This window comes from Doryrhamphus excisus, linkage group LG14, assembly GCF_037039965.1.
Source record: "Doryrhamphus excisus strain RoL-2023G ecotype Guam linkage group LG14, RoL_Dexc_Guam_v1.1, whole genome shotgun sequence".
NCBI lineage: Eukaryota > Metazoa > Chordata > Actinopteri > Syngnathiformes > Syngnathidae > Doryrhamphus > Doryrhamphus excisus.
In genome coordinates this window covers 13,292,927-13,314,963 of record NC_136370.1, presented here as the reverse complement: position 1 = coordinate 13,314,963, position 22,037 = coordinate 13,292,927, and the positions used below count along the sequence as shown (strand labels likewise).

At 41.8% G+C, this 22,037-nt stretch overlaps 1 protein-coding gene across 2 annotated transcripts in view; it reads right to left on the bottom strand.

The window, feature by feature from the left end:
* The window catches only part of runx3 (RUNX family transcription factor 3), a 33,787-nt gene extending 12,501 nt beyond the window's left edge, over positions 1 to 21,286 (bottom strand). For both annotated transcript variants that reach the window (XM_058090972.2, XM_078795920.1), the window contains exons 1-4: positions 20,508 to 21,286; positions 19,967 to 20,123; positions 19,118 to 19,222; positions 3,029 to 3,172 (exon numbers count right to left, since the gene is read on the bottom strand). In XM_058090972.2, the coding sequence (XP_057946955.1) occupies positions 3,029 to 3,172; positions 19,118 to 19,222; positions 19,967 to 20,123; positions 20,508 to 20,765 (664 nt within the window). In that variant the 5' untranslated portion in view covers positions 20,766 to 21,286. The remainder of the gene's footprint in view (positions 1 to 3,028; positions 3,173 to 19,117; positions 19,223 to 19,966; positions 20,124 to 20,507) is intronic.
* Positions 21,287 to 22,037: the final 751 nt, after the last annotated feature.

Below are 22,037 nucleotides of genomic sequence, written 5' to 3'. Positions count from 1 at the left end.
GAAGGAGGTTAATGTGTTGTGTCTGCTCAAAGTGTATATACAGTGCATGTGTAAGTCGCAACATTATCGCAACGCCGTAAGCGTCTTCCACCTAATAGTCAACAACGTGAGGATTTTAGGTCATAGATAACCCTACAGAGGTTGTAGGTCCACTTTAAGTGGACCGTTCTTTTTGTTCTGTTTTCTGACTGTACTGCGATGTCACAAAGTATCCATGTCACCACCTGATCCGCAGCTCTACCCAATTTCTAGTGGAAGTGGTACGGCAACACTGCTTGGACAAAGAAATGTTTGTTTAGTTAGGAGGGTTTATTTTCAAACATCGCTGTCTCTCGGCTGCAAGCTAAAATTTGGGTGATATTGATAGTTACCGACAGGCATTGTAGAGGGCAGCTATTTCGAGGGCTTGTGTCACATTATGTGGGGACAAAAGCAGAAGTAAGCGAGCACACACACACACACAGTGGGCAATGAGATGACAGTAAAGGCTTGTGAGGTAATTTATTAGTTTTATTATTAGCATTTATTACTGATTACTGCTGTGTTCCAAGGAGGACGGAATACATTTGCATGTAGCCATGGTGTCATTTAATTCTGTTTTCATTTCACTTAGTTGGTTGATGTTTTTGCTAACCTTTATTTGTAATGTTAGTTACAATTACAGATTATTTTCTTGAAGAAAATGATGCTTGGGTGACAGTTTGCCTTACCAATATTTACTTGTTGTACATTGTATTTTTTTAGGTTTTTTAAAAATACTTTTAAGTCCATTTTGTGTTGATCAACTTTAAAATTATCTTTCTAAAGGTACACTTGACTTATTTCTATCTGCGATTAATCACAATCAATTTCTAGCTAACTATGGCCAAAATGTGATTAATCTAAAGGCAAAAAATTATCACAATTAATGTGATTAATCATGATTAATCTAAATTAATGCGATTAATCTCAAGTAAACATTATAATATTTATAGCCATTTTTTGCTAACCTTTATTTGTAATGTTAGTTACAATTACAGATTATTTTCTTGAAGAGAATGATGCTTGGGTGACAGTTTCCCTTAAAAATATCTACTTGTTGTACATTGTATTTAAAAAAATTTTTTTATATACTTTTAAGTCCATCATTTTGTGTTGATCAACTTTAAAATGATCTTTCTAAAGGTACACTTGACTTATTTCTATCTGTGATTAATCACAATCCATTTCTAGCTAACTATGGCCAAATGTGATTAATCTAAAAGCAAGGGGGATTAATCACGATTAATCTAAATTATTGAGATTAATCCCAAGTAAACATTATAATATTTATAGCCATTTTCTAACCGTACAGCGAATGATAAGTCATGTTTGAGGAAACTTGTGAGTGTCCTGGTTTTTAGTAATGAAATGATGGTCTTCCCAGACTATCAAGCTCATCCTATGTAGTCTGTTCTCTTCTGAAAGGCCATCTATTAAAGCTGAATGTCACACTTTGGCCCCTCCAGCAATGGTACGCTTTCTTGATGACGAACTAAAATATGATCACCCCGCTGTTTCATGCAGCGTTGAAGCGCAGCACTGTTTATTTTTATGATATCAAGCCGCAAGTTGTTGTTCATGCTTTCTGTACGGTACAGGCTGTGCAAAAGATCCCAGTTAATATCAACAATTTTGTTTGGGACATGTGGGAGCTGTATAAAAGTGCCAGTTTACCCATAGTCAGCTGGTAGATAATGTAGGTCCCCGCTGGTGACTCAGTGCTGGCTAAGCTGAGCACAAGGCCAAACAGTGGTGAATGCTTGTGATACAGGCTGATAGAACTCCACCCACACACGGCCTGACACTCCCAAACAAGCGCCACTGTACACAGCAACATGCTGATACAAAGGTAATGAGATTCATTAGCCAGCATGAGAACTAAAGAGTGGGTGGGAGGAGGAAAAGAGCAAACTGTGTGTGTTTAGTCTGCATGATTCCAGACATGGCATCCTGTTAAAACGCATCTGACATATGACAGAGAGTGAAACCCATCTTCACTTCAAGCATCACCCACGCAGCTGTTCACAGTGTTTGCACACATCGCACCACCTAAGTCTGAGTCTAAGCCCACCAACCCCACTGCCCTTACACCCACCCCTTCGCATTCAGCCAGTCTGAGAGTGACGTGATTGCCAAGGTAGCGGGCAACTGCTACATTCCTGAGGCTGTCGTGTGTGGAGTGCGGAGGCCAGCTTCAGCACCCGCGCCAAGTCGGGGCTGGCAGCATCCGCTGCGCGGCCTGGCCACAGAAATACACGCTGTAGGGCCTCGGGCACGCCATTGCATGGCATGTAGGGACAACCAATTTTCCCAGATTTGGGATACATAACTAAACTCCAACCATGCTGATATCCATGTGCCTGACTTCTTGTTGCTGGGCAGACTTCTTCGGGTTCAATTAAAATGGTTTTATAAGACAATGAAAAAAGTAGCATATACTAGTCCAGGGTGACTGGCTCTGGACTGTTGCCTTTCCTGCAGTCTGTGCAGGTTTGATTCCCTGCCAGTGAATTAAGCTTAGGTCTTTTCAGGTTATTAGGTTGACAGGTCACTTCCAACTTATTATTTAGTCAGAACCCTTGAACATTCATTCATTCATTTTCTACCGCTTTTCCTCACGAGGGTCACGGGGGGTGCTGGAGCTTATCCCAGCTGTCTTTGGGCGAGAGGCGGGGTACACCCTAGACTGGTCGCCAGCCAATCACAGGGCACATATAGACAAACAACCATTCACACTCACATTTATACCTATGGACAATTTGGAGTCGCCAATTAACCTAGCATGTTTTTGGAATGTCGGAGGAAACCGGAGTACCCGGAGAAAACCCACGCATGCACGGGGAGAACATGCAAACTCCACACAGAGATGGCCGAGGGTTGGAATTGAACCCTGGTAACCACTCGTCCGCCGTGCAGTACTGTGTGTCTTTGAACTTTGGATTTGTCTTTGAAATGTGACTATAAGTAGATAAGAGTGAATATGCAGTACTAAATTAGTGGTGCTTACCTGGTGTGGTGCTGAGGTGGCTTTGAGGAAGGGGCCGAGGATTATTATTCACTGGACCTATCCGCATGGTCCGCTGATAGCGTTCAATCTCTGACAGCCTGTCTGAAAATTGCTTCTGCGAATCTTCCATCTTCACTCTGTGCCCTGAAATATATTAAACACAGAGAACATGTTAATGGATCATCCACAATTAGAAGAATCATATGGAAAAAGTTTCATATTGAGGACCGTTGTGTAACATACACATAGTCAACACTGGATAACATTATATAAGGGGGAGAGAGAGAGAGACAATGGCGCCATGTTTTCAACCTGGGAGCACAAAAACATTATTCAGAATCCTGTTAGACCTTGAAATACATGGGCCAAACTCGAAGTGATACCAAAACTGCACCTGCTGCCCTGTCACCAACAGATAACAGTGGCAAAAGTGCTTGAAAATAATTACTTGAAGAATGCTGTTTTTCCTTCAATCTTCACCACACAGCACAGAGACACGCATACTGTATGTTCACTTTGACTGACACAACACTTAGTCATATGGAAACGCCCAGATAGAGCAACTATAGCACATAGTCATCAGCCTTTTGTCACCATTATGTCCACTCAGGAAGAAACTGCCTTCATAAAAATAAAAATAAAAATAAAAATAAAAATAAAAATAAAAATAAAAATAAAAATAAAAATAAAAATAAAAATAAAAATAAAAATAAAAATAAAAATAAAAATAAAAATAAAAATAAAAATAAAAATAAAAATAAAAATAACAACAATAATAATAATAATAATAAAAAATAAAACTGTGATCATGGCTTTTATGTACACACTCACATGTCCGCTGACATATACACACACCACACACATTTATATGGACACACCTTAAATGTCCGAGTCCGGATGAGGGTTATTCTCTCTAATGGGAGGAAGAGATTTTAATGCAACTATCAATGCACCAAAACTGTGTGTGTGAACTAGCATGTATACATTCTGTGGTTTTCTCCTTGGCATCTCTGCAGACTGCCCTAATGTGAAGTAATGGCTGGATTTGAATATTTTATCACTATATAAAGGGGGCAAGGCAGACGGACCAATATGGATTTTGCCCGTCCTTTCTCTCCACTGACCCATGGGCAATATATCTTCACTTGGAGGGCTGACCCATGGGTAAAGTTTGCTTTTCGTTTACCGCTCTGTCCATTTGGTCGTGCCCACCGCTTCCCCCTCCATCCAATAATATAGAAATATCCACCTCTGTCAGTGCCCCCCCTTAAACACAGACAGGGTACAGTGGTGTGTTCGCTGAAATAACAGAATTTGGACTGAATAGAAGAAGTGCAAATGAAAGCTATGATTCTTTTTCAGCCCAAACACTTCAACAACAAAGTGTGTGTGTATGTGAAAAAAAAAGATAGACTCACTAATGACTCATCTGTCTGAGCAGACGCAGCAGTCCTGTTTGTTTTTTGGGATGTGATTCCACCCACCCTGTACCCGGGAACATGCTGTGAACACATTCTCTGACACACTCTATGGGTAAGACTAATAGGAAAGACAAATTGAAGGAAATATGAAGCAGCTATAACATCTTCCTTACAGGAGTATACCAAATTTTCCCAGAGAGGGGCTGCATATGGTCAAACCAAATGATAATATTTTACATTTTGTACACCAACCCATGTAGATATGCTAAGAACAAAACAGTATATAATATTAAGGCAGCTAGGATAGGCTCCAGCATGCCTGTGACCCTAGTGAGGATAAGCGGTATAGAAAATGGATGGATGGATATTATGACACACTGCGATTGGCTGGCAACCAGTTCAGGGTGAACCTGGGATAGGCTCCAGCACACCCACAACCCTAGTGAGGATAAGCGGTATAGAAAATGGATGGATGGATATTATGACGCCCTGCGATTGGCTGGCAACCAATTCAGGTTGAACCCCGCCTCTCACCTGGGATAGGCCCCAGCATGCCTGTGACCCTAGTGAAGATAAGCGGTATAGAAAATGGATGGATGGATATTATGACACACTGCGATTGGCTGGCAACCAGTCCAGGGTGAACCCCGCCTCTCACCTGGGATAGGCTCCAGCATGCCTGTGACGCTAGTGAAGATAAGCGGTATAGAAAATTGATGTATGGATATTATGACGGCCTGCAATTGCCCTGCGACCAACCCAGGGTGTACCTTGCCACTCACCCGAAGACAGCTGGGATAGGCTCCAGCACACCCGCAACCCTAGTGAGGATAAGCGGTCTAGAAAATGGATGGATGGATATTACGACACTCTGCGATTGGCTGGCAACCAATCCAGGTTGTACCCCGATTCTCACTTGGGATAGGCTCAAGCACACCTGCGACCCTAGTGAGGATAAGCGGCATAGAAAATGGATGGATAATATTATGACTTTATTTCATGATAATTTTATTATCATTTTATTGTAACATGACTGCTTTTTTTCATTTTGCCTGTAGTTTAGGTTAGTATTCTTCTTTAATTGTATTTTTAAAACATGCAACGGACAGATAAAAAGCCACGTGCCGCAATTGGCTCTCGGGCCACACATTGGACACCCCTACCGTACAGTATGAATATGAGACTTTTTGTCTTTTTGAGGTCAGAGGCCACTGGACCTGAGAGAGGGCCTGACTTCAAATCTAGTCAAAGTCTTCCACACCAAACTAACCCAACCATTGGTTGTTCTGCTGTAACAGAAAAGAGCCTTCACCAAACTGAATATAGGAAATAATAGTCCAGAATGTCTTGGTTTGATGAAGACATACAGTACGTTTCAGGGTCTGAACCCTAATGGATGAATTCATCAATGATGTCTCCATACATTTGTCCATACATTTTATTTGAGCTCACATATACAGCCCACCTATTTCTTTAAAGCCCGATGGAAGGAATGAAGGCTGGAATTCTTTCTCTTTTCTCTTTCACACACACACACATCCACTCGCACACCGTCCCGCACGCACACTGAGGCTACTGTCTGGTCTGGGGGCTGACGGGGGAGGAAACGCACCAAATATAACCCCTATATGTGTCCTTGTGTAGTTATTAAGAGATTTACACCACCTCAAACGGCTCAAGTCAGGGAAATTATACATCCCGCCGCTCACACGTTGGGGAAAAAAGGCAGACCGGCAGGAGAAAAAAAAATACATAATTGGGCAGTTTTGCAGATACCACAAGAGGAACTGCGTGACTCTTTTGTGATCATTCAAAGCTGGCCACAAGCACACACACACTTAACCAAGCTTCCAGCGGAAGGTTGTAGTCGGGTGACAGGGTTATTTTTGGGAGAGAGGTGGCTTCATTAGAATGACGCCTGGAGCTCATTAACACGGGGGCCACAGACGCTGTTAACACCACTAATCAAGCGGGAGGTAGCGTTAAAACGTTCTCTCTCACCTTCTCAAATGTTTGCGGAAACTCTCTCGCCCACCTCGCTGCTTCTGGAACCGTACAGTCAAGCCAGTGTGGAAGGCAGCACACCCACACTACAGTCACTCACTTTATCGATGCTTTTGGTTTTTGCGATTGCTTGAAACTTCGACTAAATCAGTGTTTTACACTTTTGATGTGTATTTATTTAATTGGGTTTGGACTGGATATTTGGATGTTTGTGCATGTTCATGAATAAATTACGACATGTGTCTGAACTTAATGTTTCATCTAATTCTGTATTTAGTGTTTTATTACAGTATTGGGAGTGACTTTGTGGTGTTAAAACTTTTTCCACTGAGGGCTGCATGCTGAATTATCAAGAAAAAAAAACATTATACACTTTTAAAGACAAAACTTTGTGTCGGCTTTGTGTTATCGCTGACTAAGCATATTATTTTTAGCGTTAATAGGAGGGGTGTCACTATACATTTTGTGAAACAAGATCTTGTGAGATTAGCACATGACAAGATATTTTGTTCACAAAAAAAAAGACTTGTCTGGGACGATAATTAACTAATTAATTAATTAATTAATCACGCCTCCAAACACGCAGGAAGAGGGTTAGGGTTAGTCTCTGTGAATTGGTTTCAGCACCTCGGCATGAACAGAGTCAGCCATGCGGTCTCTTTGTCTCGGTGGGTGGAGGCGGGTCCGCTAGCGTACATACAGAGTGCTGAAAAGTGTATTGTAGTAGAAATGATATTAGTAGATTGCAGTATGTTATCATTCATTCATTCATTCATTCATTTTATACCGCTTTTTCCTCATGAGGGTCGCGGAGGGTGCTGGAGCCTATCCCAGCTGTCTTCGGGCGAGAGGCGGGGTACACCCTGGACTGGTCGCCAGCCAATCACAGGGCACATATAGACAAACAACCATTCACACTCACATTCATACCTATGGACAATTTGGAGTCGCCAATTAACCTAGCATGTTTTTGGAATGTGGGAGGAAACCGGAGTACCCGGAAAAAACCCACACATGATTGGGGAGAACATGCAAACTCCACACAAAAATGGCCGAGGGTGGAATTGAGCCCTGGTCTCCTAGCTGTGAGGTCTGCACGCTAACCACTAGACTGCCGTGCCGCCTGTATGTTATAATATACTGTATTTTTCATATTTTTTCACCGCCAATTAGGCGTATCAACATTTAATTGGCTCCGTGTTATAGTGAAAGTTTATCGTTAAGTTTAATATAATTTTGTTGGCGAAGAAAACAACACAACCTTTATTTTCCACCTGTATCCTCCCAATTAATCGTCATGTTCATGTCAATATTGTCTTTTTGGCTCCGTGACCCCGTCTGGTCCGGCCACCATCGTTTGACTTGAACTCTACAGGGCCCGGGTGCCAGAGGGGTGCCGGAGCTTCACTGCAGCCCCATTTCAGAGGGGTTTTTGTGGTGGGATGAATATTTTATGTGTCAGGGTGCACTTAGGAGAGAATGCCCTGTTTTTCTCGCTATGATATCATAACCACAAGATAGAGCTGGGAGACAGGGGCCAGTGCACACATGAGGCCTAAACAGCGACGCTCAATATGCTCCCGAGCTGAAATGGATTCTGTAGATTTACTAGCCTCCTTTCTGAATCATCTGAAAGCATTATGGAAGTCTACGAAGAGCAAATAAAACGCTTGATATAAAATGTCTCGATGTATTAACGATGTACCGAGATGTGTTTTGAAGAAATGGGTGTGCCGTTGTCACCCTGGCTTTGTTTTTGTGTTATATTTCCTGACTGTTTTATCTTCACAGCAAACGACTTCCCTTGCAGTGTGCAGTTCTGCTGTAGGAGATGTGACGGTTAAGTCCTCCCCATAGCCTTCACTCCACAAAACCCCCCCATATCAGTGTTTGCTCACTGAGGTGACCGCCAGGCCTTTAACACAGTCGCCCCCGTTGCTGAATGATCACCTATAATCTGTTTCCCTTCCTTCATCCACTTCTTCTTCTGTGTATTTGCCTCCATTGAAAGAAAGAAACATATGTTCCCATCCGCAGGGAAGCATATTAAACACAAGCTCTTTTTAGTAAAGGGCTGGGTGCTTTTTCAGGGGCAAACTGAAACTCTATCTGGACGACAAAGGGCAATACGTGCTTTGGCCCGAACCCAAGTCTTCACTGGGTATATCTGAAGTGTAAATATTTGTATTTGCAATATAAATGGACTTGATAGGCGACAGATAACAGGCTTGAATTGAATCTGACTGGATGAATCACACATTAGAATGAAAACTATGTCTGGCCTGCAGACACGATATAGGATTAGCAGGAGATACTGTATATCTCATTGAATTTTTTTTTTTTTTTTTTGAGATATTTTATGTGATTTGCACAAAACGTTAATCAAAAGCCGAGTCTTCAAGGGCTGGGGAACATGATCCTAAGTTTGTTCATGTGAGGCAGCAGTTGCCTCAAACTGGCATGTGAGCAAACTTCCGTTTCAACAAGGTTTCAACATCTGTTGAGCAAAGCCGTGCACACCTGTCTTTCTCTTCCTCCTGAGCCCCGAACAGACTTGTTACCACCCCGCTTTGTCTTTCCGTCTCGCTTTCTCAAACTTCCCTTTGTCTTTTTTTTTTTTTTTTTCAAACTCTCATCAACACGCGGCTCAGTGTACATCACCGCAGCAGTGCGCTCGGTGTTCCCAAGGCCACCAATCACACATTAGGTATTTTGAGTGGGCTAAATCAAAGTTCTTTTTTTTGAGGCTGACCCTGAAGGATGTGGCTTTTACCCTTGGTTGATGTTTGTGGCTGTCTCGTCTGGGCATGAATCTATGCTCGCTGCACACACACTTTTACACTTTTACATACAAGTTTCTTTTTTTATTACATAAAACATTAGAGAATAACATATTTTGCGTGTAATTAGTTAAATTAATTAATTAATTTACTATCCAAATATTTTCACTATGCAAAAGACACAACTCTCGAGTCCCTCAGGCAGATGCAGCGTTCATCTCAGAGGACATCAGCGGTGTGAAACCCCCCCCCTTCCCATCAACGGAAGTTGCTACATGAGACTGCTTAAGCAGAGAGCGCAGCCTTCCTTTTCTGATAAGATGATAAAGCTCTATGTGTGTGTGTGTGTCTGTTCATGTGTGCAAAGAGAGGCGAGGGGTGCCAAATGCACCCGGATTCCTGACCAACACAACAGGACCCGTAGCATGCTTCCACAGCAATCAGCCTTCTTTTGTCCCGACGCTCTCTGATGTATGTGCACATATGTGTCAGTGTCTTCTAGAATGGACTTGAAGGGGGGTTTGGGGGGGTCATGGGTATATACTTTTTCTTTCCCTGAAGACTTTCTCAGTGATGCTTGTGGAGCACAGAAGCCCCATTCGGTTCAAGTGACACATCCTATTAAAGCAATGTGTTGCTTTTGAGTTTGTTATTGTACAACTTTAATAGTGAATGGGGTTGCTTTGTTTGTCTGTACGTGGACTCTATATGGCAGTCGAAACGGGAAAGCGTTAGGGGGGCACATGTGGGGGCTCGCATGTCTGTGGGAAAAGGAAAGAGCTGCTGCTGCTGTAACATACATACATCAATGCCAGCAGATGTGTCAAACGGTTTCTCGCCCGTAACACCTCACCTCAAGCCAGCGTGTGCAATATTGTTCATTTGTCCCTATGCGCTTATGATAATTGACTAAAGTGTGAAATATAAAATGTGTGACTTTTTGCACCGCATGTAAACACCGTCACTTGACATGAGGTTACAAAAAAAAAAAAAAAAATGGACCTCTCATCTTCTGTGATGTTTCCAGTAGAATTTTACAAGCCAAGACTTCCCTCTGTGTTTACCCACAGGATTACAACCTTCTACACTCCTGGAAGCACAAGAAAGACCTTGTTTCACCTATTATTTGCTCACTGTTCCTAACCAGTAAAGCCTGAAGGAATAAAGATCCAAAGCACATGGTGGTGGTACACAAAGTCCTTTCCAGTAAGCAGCAGGTGCTTACCAACACCTACCACACACACACACACACACACCATCACCCCTTCATTTCACCCCTCTGCCTGGTGCCCTGACGAGAGAAAACGGTTTATTGTCATAATGCAGCCGAGGAGAAAATATTCCCCCACTCATGGGCCATTTATTTTTCTAAATGCAGATCGGAACTTTTATTGAATTATGCCTGAAAGCTTGTAATGGGTCCCTCCTGTGTGGGTCCGAGTAAATATGAAAGAGTGAGGACACACAGAGCGAGCATTTTACTTCCCCCCATCGTAGGTAAGTAAACAGGAAAGACGCTTGGCTGGTGCGTTTAGCGGCGCAATGTTGGAGATGGAGGGAGGCGAGGAGCGGCCATGGCGAAGGCGTCTTTCGTGTCAGGCTGACTTTCATGATACATTACAATGAATTCACAGTGTTGTCTAGGGCCTCTGTAAATAATTTGGTAATTCTTACTGTGTCTGGGTGTTCTATCTGGCGTCAGCAAATATAGGGTGGAAATTTTAGTCTGAGTGGAAAAAGAAAGGGCGCTTGAGCCTGAGGCTATTGTGGCATTCACAGACATCAGCTGGGCTTAAAGAACACATACAGTGAAGAAAATAAGTATTTGAACACCCTGCTATTTTGCTATTTCTCCCACTTAGAAATCATGGAGGGGTCTGAAATTTTCATCGTAGGTGCATGTCCACTGTGAGAGAGATAAACTAAAAAGAAAAATCCAGAAATCACAATGCATGATTTTTTAACAATTTATTTGTGTGATACAGCTGCAAATAAGTATTTGAACACCTGAGAAAATGAATGTTAATATTTGGTACAGTAGCCTTTGTTTGCTATTACAGAGGTCAAACGTTTCCTGTAGTTTTTCACCAGGTTTGCACACACTGCAGGAGGGATCTTGGCCCACTCCTCCACACAGATCTTCTCTAGATCAGTCAGGTTTCTGGGCTGTCGCTGAGAAACACGGAGTTTGAGCTCCCTCCAAAGATTTTCGATTGGGTTCAGGTCTGGAGACTGGCTGGGCCATGCTAGAACCTTGATATGCTTCTTACGGAGCCACTCCTTGGTTTTCCTGGCTGTGTGCTTCGGGTCGTTGTCGTGTTGGAAGACCCAGCCACGACCCATCTTCAATGCTCTGACAGAGGGAAGGAGGTTGTTCCCCAAAATCTCACAATACACGGCCCCAGTCATCCTCTCTTTAATGCAGTGCACTCGTCCTGTCCCATGTGCAGAAAAACACCCCCAAAGCATGATGCTACCACCCCCATGCTTCACAGTAGGGATGGTGTTCTTCGGATTGTACTCTTCATTCTTCTTCCTCCAAACACGCTTATTGGAATTATGACCAAAAAGTTCTATTTTGGTCTCATCTGACCATAAAACTTTCTCCCATGACTCCTCTGTATCATCCAAATGGTCATATGCAAACTTAAGACGGGCCTTGACATGTGCTGGTTTAAGCAGGGGAACCTTTCGTGCCATGCATGATTTCACATCATGACGTCTTAGTGTATTACCTACAGTAACCTTGGAAACGGTGGTCCCAGCTCTTTTCAGGTCATTGACCAAGTCCTGTCGTGTAGTTCTGGGCTGATTCCTCACCTTTCTTAGAATCATTGAGACCCCACGAGGTGATATCTTGCATGGGGCTCCACTCCGATTGAGATTGACCGTCATGTTTAGCTTCTTCCATTTTCTAATGATAGCTCCAACAGTGGACCTTTTTTCACCAAGCTGCTTGGTAATTGCTCCGTAGCCCTTTCCAGCCTTGTGGAGGTGTACAATTTTGTCTCTGGTGTCTTTGGACAGCTCTTTGGTCTTCGCCATGTTACAAGTTAAAGTCTTACTGATTGTATGGGGTGGACAGGTGTCTTTATGCAGCTAACGACCTCAAACAGGTGCATCTGATTCAGGATGATACATGGAGTGCAGGTGGACTTCTAATGGGCAGACTAACAGGTCTTTCAGGGTCAGAATTCTAGATGATACACAGGTGTTCAAATACTTATTTGCAGCTGTATCACACAAATAAATTGTTAAAAAATCATGCATTGTGATTTCTGGATTTTTCTTTTCAGTTTATCTCTCTCACAGTGGACATGCACCTACGATGAAAATTTCAGACCCCTCCATGATTTCTAAGTGGGAGAAATAGCAAAATAGCAGGGTGTTCAAATACTTATTTTCTTCACTGTATACACTCTCTCATTTTTGGGAGCACAAATGTGTCTCTGCAGAAACACGGTGAGGAAAGAACCAAGGCACCAAGAGGAGAGGATAAGTGTTAGTAATAAACAAATGAGTATATTTTTTGTTGATACTGCGTCTGCCTAGGTGAGGTATTTAGACCTATTTTGACTAATCTTTTTTTCAAAAAACCTTAGTACCAAAGCCAAAAGTGCCACTAGCTGTGTGTGACTAACTATAATTGGGCTCAGAATTTCTACATGTCGTAAGGATGTGGGCCGTGATAAAAATAATTTTAGCTTGAATATTAGTACACATCATTATATTGCAGATGATGTGTCTTCTACATTTCATTTCATCAAAAACATGCATTTTTCAAAATGAAAGTATGTGCAAATAATGTACTTCACTCATCTCAAGTCTGGGACTATGTATTGAAAATAAACTACTAATGTACATTCAACTTTAGTGCTGTATAGTTGCATCAGCTATACCACTATACCGTGGATCACCACCCATTAATATCCAGCAATCATTGCCCCTCAATTTGCATATTTTTTGTCCAAAAATTTGTTTTTTTCCTTCTCATTCACTCTGAGTCAGTAATATATTACAAATACATTATAATAACTGTCCTCATTTTTTACAAGTTTATGTCTTTAAGCATCTGTCATAATTTGTCAAGCGTTTGATGGTCCTTGAACGCACCACAGTTGCTGTGTATAACTTTAACACTGTCACTCCAATTCTATCCGTTCATAAATCGTCTTACGTTAACATGCATGAGTAGTGACTACTTTTTTTTATTCGTACTTTAAATGTCTACGAAGTATCTGAAGCACCTTGAAGAGAAGGTTCTCGAACTGAATCACGTTCACTTTTATTGCAAATGCTGATCTGAAATCGGAGGATAGTGTAAATGTCATGCTAGCAGAAGGGTTTGAAGGGACCGGGTGTAAGAGCTTGTGTTGTATATAGCTATAATGTATATAAATATATACAGTATATATGTATATAGAAGCGGCGGAAGTGAGATTAAGCTAGCTGCTGTCGGTGTGTGCAGTCATCGGCCACTATGTCTTCAGGTTATACAGTTTATCAGCCAGTCACAGTGAGAGGCATTAACAGTCAGGAAAGCACCCAGCACACGCCCTCCCCTGGCACTGATACACCCGCAGGCCTTTCTTTCAAAGACACCCATCTCCATTTTCAAACATCAAAGTCGCCTTTGAGAGAGCAATTCGCACCGAGGCCGAGCCTTTCATGTGATTTGTGGAGCAGGGGCGTGGCCCACAGGGCACACCGACTTAAAGCCATGGAAGCACCTGGCAGGTGCATGATCTGCAGCACGCACACACACGTGTGCAACAGCACCCATATTAGCTTTTGTTGACTTTATGGCAGGACAGCAATATCATAGGAAAAAGAAGCAAATGTCATTGTGCGTCTATTTGCATACTTTGAACAGAATGTGTGCCAAATGCAAATAGCCACACACACAAACACACAGTCACAAACACACACACACACACACAGGTTCAGTCGTGTTTTGTTGTACGTATTTATTCAACTGGGTGTGTACAGCTACCTACAGTTCTGGAGATATAAAGGCGGACTTGGGGTATGTGTGTGTGAGTGTGTGTATTTATTAATATGTTCTAAGTTGTTCTAAAAGTGTCACTGCATTATTACACTATGGCTCAGACATTGTAATTATAACAAATTATATGTATGATATTTCTGCATCAACAGCTACAAAAGTGATTTTGATGCACATAGGGAAAAACATTTTCCAAGCAAGTCTGCAGTATGAATAAGTATTTGAGTAAGATGAGAACAGTCATCCCTTGCTACATCGTAGTTGAATCGCTCATTCATCCTATCGTGAATTAATAAATGATCGCTGTTTCATGGTTGGCTATGGCCCATTATTAGTCAAAAAATATTGAAGGAAATACTTGTAGTATTCTGCTCACAAGACATCAGTAATGACACAAAACATTGATGAGGCATGACATTACATCACATGACCGTCACACTGCATGTAGTCAGTCATAAAATGTCCGAAATGATAACGTGAAAAGAACTTCTCCTCCTATTCCGTGTGGAAGTGGTACATTTTTGACTTCTTATTTTGTCTTTTTTCCCCATTCCATCTTAAAATATTTCTTAAGTTTGGAATAAACACATTGGAGGCTAGCTAGTTAGCTCCCTAGCGTGCTATGCAGTCATGGCCGTCGCTTGTGTCCCTGCAGTGACCCCGTAGCCTGCACATTAGCAATGTGGTGTAAAAAAAAGAATAATAAGACTTTAAATGTGACTATAGGGGTGTTATTCCATGTCTACATGGCTCTAATAATGGTAAAATGTATTTAGAAAGTCATATAAAGATGTTTTCTATGTTCTAACAACAAAAATATTCCATTCATTCACATTGAATGATACTTTGCAGAAATTCACTTACTCTAATGCAAGAGCTATATAGTGGAACCTAGGTTTCTGTCAGCCTTTGTTTTTGTATGATTTGTTTTTTTATCGCAAATGTTTTTTACGATTTTGCTTGTGACAAACTAGTCAGTTTGTCCTATAATATAACATTCGTGGAAAATGAGTGCGCCAAAAAAAAGCCCCTACATTCTACTGACTCATTGTCTGTGCATTTATTGAGTCTGATTGCTAAACAAGCCACCATGGGGCCAAGGTTACGAGTGTGAGCACTTTGATAAAGAACATGAGAAAAAAATATAGAATTCACTTTTACCAGCTTGTACCGAAAGAATATTGTTTTCTGCATGTAAAACTACACACAAAAACACAGAAAACGCAAATTTGGTAATATGGCATGGATTCATTGCATTCACATTCATTTCCAATGGGAAAAATGTCCTTGGTTTAAGGACATTTAGATTTTCGTCTGCCCGAGGTGAAGTAAGATTGATGATTTTCTCATTTAACAGTATGCTTATTATAGTGCTGTAGTTTGCATCAGCTGTTTCTAATGTTTTGTCCCTCTCTAATTTTGAAAGAGGGTGTCACAAGCTCAAAATACAGAGGGCCGTTTTAAAATGTAACTCACAAAGAGTGACTTCATGAAGGTAGTGATTCATCTGAGAGGGACGACAGCAGCAGATACATAAATACAAACAGCCCCCCCCCCCCCCCCCCCTTGCCAGTGAATAGGCAGTGGCTGATCTCATGCATAAGTGAGGCAATGAGAAGAGCACCCAAAATATAGTCGGGTCCTGGTGAGAGGAACCCTGCAGGGCTGTGTGCGGTGTGGAGCTATCTGATAGCAACGACAAACAACTTTTTTTTGTAGCTTTTTTTTTTTTTTTCCTTCTCAAAACTGCTTCTCAGAAGAAAAAGAGTGGGGGCTTTCAGTTGTGACAGTTGTGCTTCCAGTTTGGCCTCAGCAGAAGTTTGATAATAATATGACAGATCGACTTGAATGACGCATGCCGGATGTGTGATGAGGAAATCGGCAGCGAGGAAGACAAAAAACACTGAACTGAACGTGAAACTTATTTTTTTGTGTTCAGGCACATAAGGCTGTGTGAATGCACATGAAAAACAAACACGATTGCGTCGTGTGCATCCAATATTTGGCTCATAGTGACTGATTCAGCATGTCACATGATGCCAGAGCACCTTTAAAGTGCCTATAAAGCCCATGAAAGTGGGAACAGGTGAGGACATAACAAAGCCAAGCCAGGTTTCTCTGCATAGCTTCAACATGCACAGGCAACACTGTGGATGAAGGCTGGAAACGTTGGAGTGCAGTAGCATTGGAACGCATGATTGTCCCTGTGGATCCAAGTTGTAATAAAAAAAAATGCTGTTAGTTTTATGTGTTGGCAAAAGCGTCTCTTGCCTGAAAAGGTTTGAAGAGCTCATGTAAAGTGATGCGAGAAGAATCTGATTATTTTTATAGTACTAATAATTTCTCAATGGTCGTGTGTTCTTCTGTGTTTTCACATGACTGATATTGTTATTTGATTGAAAATAAGAGAAGCGCTTTATCTCAACTTGTGTATCTAGTGGCTTTTAGCATTTAAACTACACTGAAAATGAAATATTGAACAATAAAATATACACTTACTGGCATGATTCTATTTGTTATTTACGATGACGTTGAATTACATTGTGTCATATTAATGCAAAACAATAGTTTTTCATGCAGAAAATAGTTTGAAATGCATATAAATGATAAATACAAGGAACAAATGTACTTTTATCACCAAATTCAATGAAAACGCTGCCACCTGCAACTTTGTTTGGCTCCATGGTGGGTTATTTTACAGCTGTGACGTAACTGTGTTCGTAAGCAAAGAACTACAGGGGCATGTTACGTAATAAAAATATGTTGGACACAGTTGGACTCAGTGTATTAAAGGAAATGTACACCTTGTTGTGGAATTTTGTCCACAATCCTTATGTGAGAAATGAGAACACGTCTTAATTTTTCTGTGTTCTGGGCTCACCCCCCCCCCCCCAACGGTGGTCAGCGTATGGCAGAGTTTAACAGAGACCTAAATTAGTCATGTCCTATATTAACCAGTGTCACCTCTTACAACTGGGCCAGTGTAAAAGAAGCACGGCCACTCTGACGCCCCCGCTGGAGATGTAACATTTTGACAGACAGACGGGAGACGTCCTTTATGCACACGGTTATTTCAAGCGTAGACGCTTGCAGATGCACATGTGAATGCATTTATGCACACACACACACACACACACACACACACACACACACGATCAGACTGAAATAATCCACATGCACATACACACTGTTTATTATTATCTAGTCATTCCCCATTTGCACTCACTGTTCTCTTATGCCACTGCAAATAGCGTGCAACCTTGCTGGTGCTGATGACCCTCTCCGAGTGCCCCTCGACCCCCGTGCCAAGCGTCCACCCGCCCATGTGGCACCTGATACCACTCTCTCTGTGCTCTGTTTTGACTGAACTAAATCCCCCCCTGTCCCAAATATCCCCATGCGCAGACATGAGCACAAGCCTCAGTCATCTGCCCGTTTGGACGCCTTCAAAACCCTGCACGCTAGAACCATTAAAAACTGGATCTGTCCATTGGAATGGTCATGAAATCTTACCCATCTCATCTATCCCACCTTGAGCTCATGAAAAATAGCACGCATTGCATGTGCGCATAGCTGCTGCCATCAGGCCCTGACTCATCTGACGACGACTCCTCTTCATCCCTCACACTATAGCAGCATGAAACCACATGAGAGTGCGACTGTGGCTGCTAACAGCTTTGGGAGACCCAGCCTCCCTCTTGGGGATCACAGTTGTTAAGAGTCAACCCTGCTACATTGGAAGCTCACTCGCAGTATGCCGTAGGTTGGGTATGTTTGACGAGAGTGTAAAGTTGGCGTGACGTGTGGAGAGGGTTTAATTAAGTGCAGTTTGGATGTCTAATTATGGGTGCGAGATAACGATACTTGCGTCAGCAACTTAAACAGTGTGACATAACGATATAACCCACGAATGAAATCAACAAAGCAGAGAAAACTGATATATTAAACAATGGAGGTCATTCAGCATTTTACCAAGCACACGAGACAAAAACTACACAAATCTTTATAAATTACTGTCATTTTGCTTGAAACTTGGAGGCGAATCTTGCAAATCTCTATAAATTAAAATTGCTGCTCGAAGATTGGAGCCAATCCCTCCATGCCAGGATGCAAATGGTACAGTCCCATCAGCTTTTTGAGAACCACAAACCAGGCGGTTAGCCAACATAGATTTGCTGTCCAAGGGAATGCATGTAACTCCAAATTGGGCGTGTTTATCTGAAACACACATGTTTTATGTGTGTTTTTCCCAATAGAAACAATAAAAAATAACTATATAATGTATGTTTTAGTGGGGATCTTGTCTAGTTTTAGCATGTGCCAGTTTAATACAATAATCTTACAGATTATATGAAAATAACATTTTTATTTTGTGTGTGCAATATGGCTAGCTCCACCCTTTATGTACCTGCCTCTGTTACTACCTCAATCATATTTATTTATTTAACAACCCAATACAATACACTCATATGTGACTTATACCAGTCATTATTTGCACTATGACCCATTTATCATTGCACTAAAATTAATATATCTGCAATATGTCTGCTCCTGCATATGCTCCTGTGCAATACTATGTGTATATTTTGGATATCTTGTATATATCTTGTTAAATTGTCTTTTTTACTCTACTTTTATATACTTTTTTTTAACTTGACTACTGCACTGAAAGGAGAAGCTCTCCAATCTCATTGTACATCTTGTATAATGACAATAAAGGCCATTCCATTCCATTCCAACACTGATATAGTAGACCAATAGAAAATGAACAAAAAAAATCAACAACCATTACATGAGCTATCTACCTGCAACATGTGCAAGAGGCAAAATGATTTACTGTACATCAGGTATGGTTACTCGTGTGTGTGTGTGCACTCACTGCGTGGTTCACGGGGCCCATCCACAGTGACCTTGATGGCGCGGTGGTAAGTGGCCACTTGAGGCGGTCCGGTGAAAACAGTGATGGTCAGAGTGAAGCTTTTCCCTACAAAATAGCATGAATTTAGATTGATGTCATTTGTAGATTCTAAACTACAGCAGCTTTAGCATCGCTGTGGCCTTTGGCATTGAACATTTCCAAGGAGAAAAAGCATTGGACCACCTCTGTCGAGGGCCTGGCTGTGGGTACATGATTTGGATTATTGAGCGAATGTGTTCCAGATTGCCTGAAAATGCTCACAATGGTAGTTTATTGTTCAACAAGGCGGGTTCTTGCTCCCATCTGCATGCAAGTCAATACGGGGAAGAAGTGGGGGAGTTTGTCCCATGCAGCCATGAGAGAGACATCTCAAAAGAGATTGTGTGGGAGGAAGAAATCCACCACTGGGGTTAATTTACTGCCTAAATGGATATGTGTGTGATCATTTGAAAAGCAAGGACAATAGGCTGCTTCCGTTGTTGAGTTCAAATGACCTTCGGAATCAAACACACAATAAATACTACTGAAGATATTAGAAATATTAGTGGAGGAATTCTGAACAGCAGAAATTCAACAAAAAGAATATAAGGTATCTCAGAATTGCACCATGTGGACATTTATTATTAAAATAAATACATGATTCCACATTTAGGCTCTTTGTGCTTTGGAGTTATTAAAATAAGCAAAAATGGTCTGTAAACATCTAAAATGTGCAGGAATCCTAAAACTAAAACACCCTGTCTTGAAGAAGCTGTATGAATATTGACAGTCCGAGTGTGTGTGTGTGTGTGTGAGTGTGTTTGAGTTCACCTCGTCCGCTCCTTCCGACGAAGCGCAGGTCATTGAAGCGGGCCACTTGGTTCTTCATCACCGCGGAAGCGTTCCTCAGCTCGGCCGAGTAGTTCTCATCATTCCCGGCCATAACGGTCACCAGTGTCCCGTCAGGAACATCACCGAGGGCCACAACCTGCATGAGAGAAAAAAAAAAACAACAGGGAGAGAGGGACTGTCAATATGGAGCCCCAAATTACGCGTGCGTAAATTGTAGATATTCATTAAACGCTGCTTATTTTTGCACCCATTTTAACTTTTAATGTAAAGTGCATGAATAGAAATATAAAGACAGTTTTTGTTATTCAATTTTAAATTACATGAATGCTGATTTGCTGGTATTTATTCTGTGAATGGATGTACAAGTTATGGCATTGTTATAGAACCTTTCTATTTTTTTTATTATGGACGATTTCGAACCAAGTGTGCGTTTGTGCAGCAAATAATGAATAGTTACTGTAAATTTATTTTCATGGCTGTTTATTGCATGGATTTGTTCAAAGAAATGTGATTTTCTTGCCTTAAAAGCCACGGGAAGGGTCTTGTTGCACCTCCAATGGGACGGAAGGACGGAGCAGAGGAAGTTCGGGCTGTCGGTCCGGACCAACTCGCCAGCGTGGTCCGCCAGAACATCCACCACGTTCCTGGTATCGGGTCTCGCCCTGAGGGGCCCCGGGGTGGCCATGGCCCCGTTGCCGTCTACAATCTTACTACAGGTGAAGGATGTGGAGGGCGGCGTGAACCGTCTGGTGGTGGGCGGCTCTACGGGAATATGCATCACAACAACAGCTCGGGTCAGTGTCACGCTGACTGGGTCGCCGGGCAACTTGCAGAACGTCTGGGTCTGCGGAGGATGGACGATGGGAGAGGAGGCTCGCAAGCAGGGATGTGGAAAAAAATGTGACGAGTGAGCGCTAGATCATCGGGTGTTGAATCACCAACTTGAGAAAAAATACACAAAATGTCCTGTGTGACACTCCTACACTTTTAGTGATAAAAAGTTTCTGACAACCAAGCATGAAATCCAGCAGTAGAATAAAATGTAAAAAGCAAAAAAAAATGTCTCTCCAGCGCTCCAGTAAAAACTTTTTTTTACATCAGAAGCGCGTCCTTCTCGTGCGTGAACGTGCGTAAAACTTTATCCATGTCCTGTCCAAAAAACCAAAAAAACCACCAAAGTGACTCTAAGGTCTGTGTGTTCCTGTAGATATGCTTCCCTCCAAAGTTATCCACCACAGAGCAGATTTAGGACAAGAGAAGACGTCGAGATCGGAGATCGGAGCGCCGCGGAGTGCCGCGGTATTATTTTACCCCAGTCATTTTAGTCTTTAGTGGTCTGGAGTGTGGCGGTGATTTCCACCAATCAATCTTCTGGGCTGGGCTTTCGACGGACCAATCGCGTTCCTCGCTGAGGGGCTGGGGCTTTAAGCCGACCAATCACAACTCTCCGATGCTGCTGCTGCTTCTTCAAGCCTTTTAAACTGTCTCAAACTCAATTATTGATCCATCTTCTGACCCCCCCCCACACCTCCCAGTCTAACCAGCATAGACACATGAGAATGTATGGGGAGCTTTTTAATAATCGACAAAACGATACAATGCTTGGAAATTTAGTACTACACTATGAAATAAGTGCAAAAAGGTGTGTATTTATTTTTAATCTGAAAAGTAAAAGTAAGCTTTGTGATTTTTAAAATAAAATTGCTTTCAAGTTAAAGTAAAACTGCTAGAATATTTCATTGAGTTGATTAAAATGTATAGACATTATATAAATGTATTTTTTAAATGTATTTTTGCATTAAATAAAAAAAAATACAGACCTTCCACACAGTACTAAAATAAAGTGAAATGATGAGGCAGATTCAATGCAGCGAATAGAGGGTGCAATTCTGCTAGCAGACGCTAGTTGGCGCATTTGCCCTTAATTTTACTTGGCTGCTTCATGGAAGAAGACACTTTTATCTTTTTAAGGTAGTTAAAAACAACAGAATCAGTTCATTTATCCAAAAACTTCAACACAAAAATATAAAACACTGGTCCAATCACGAGT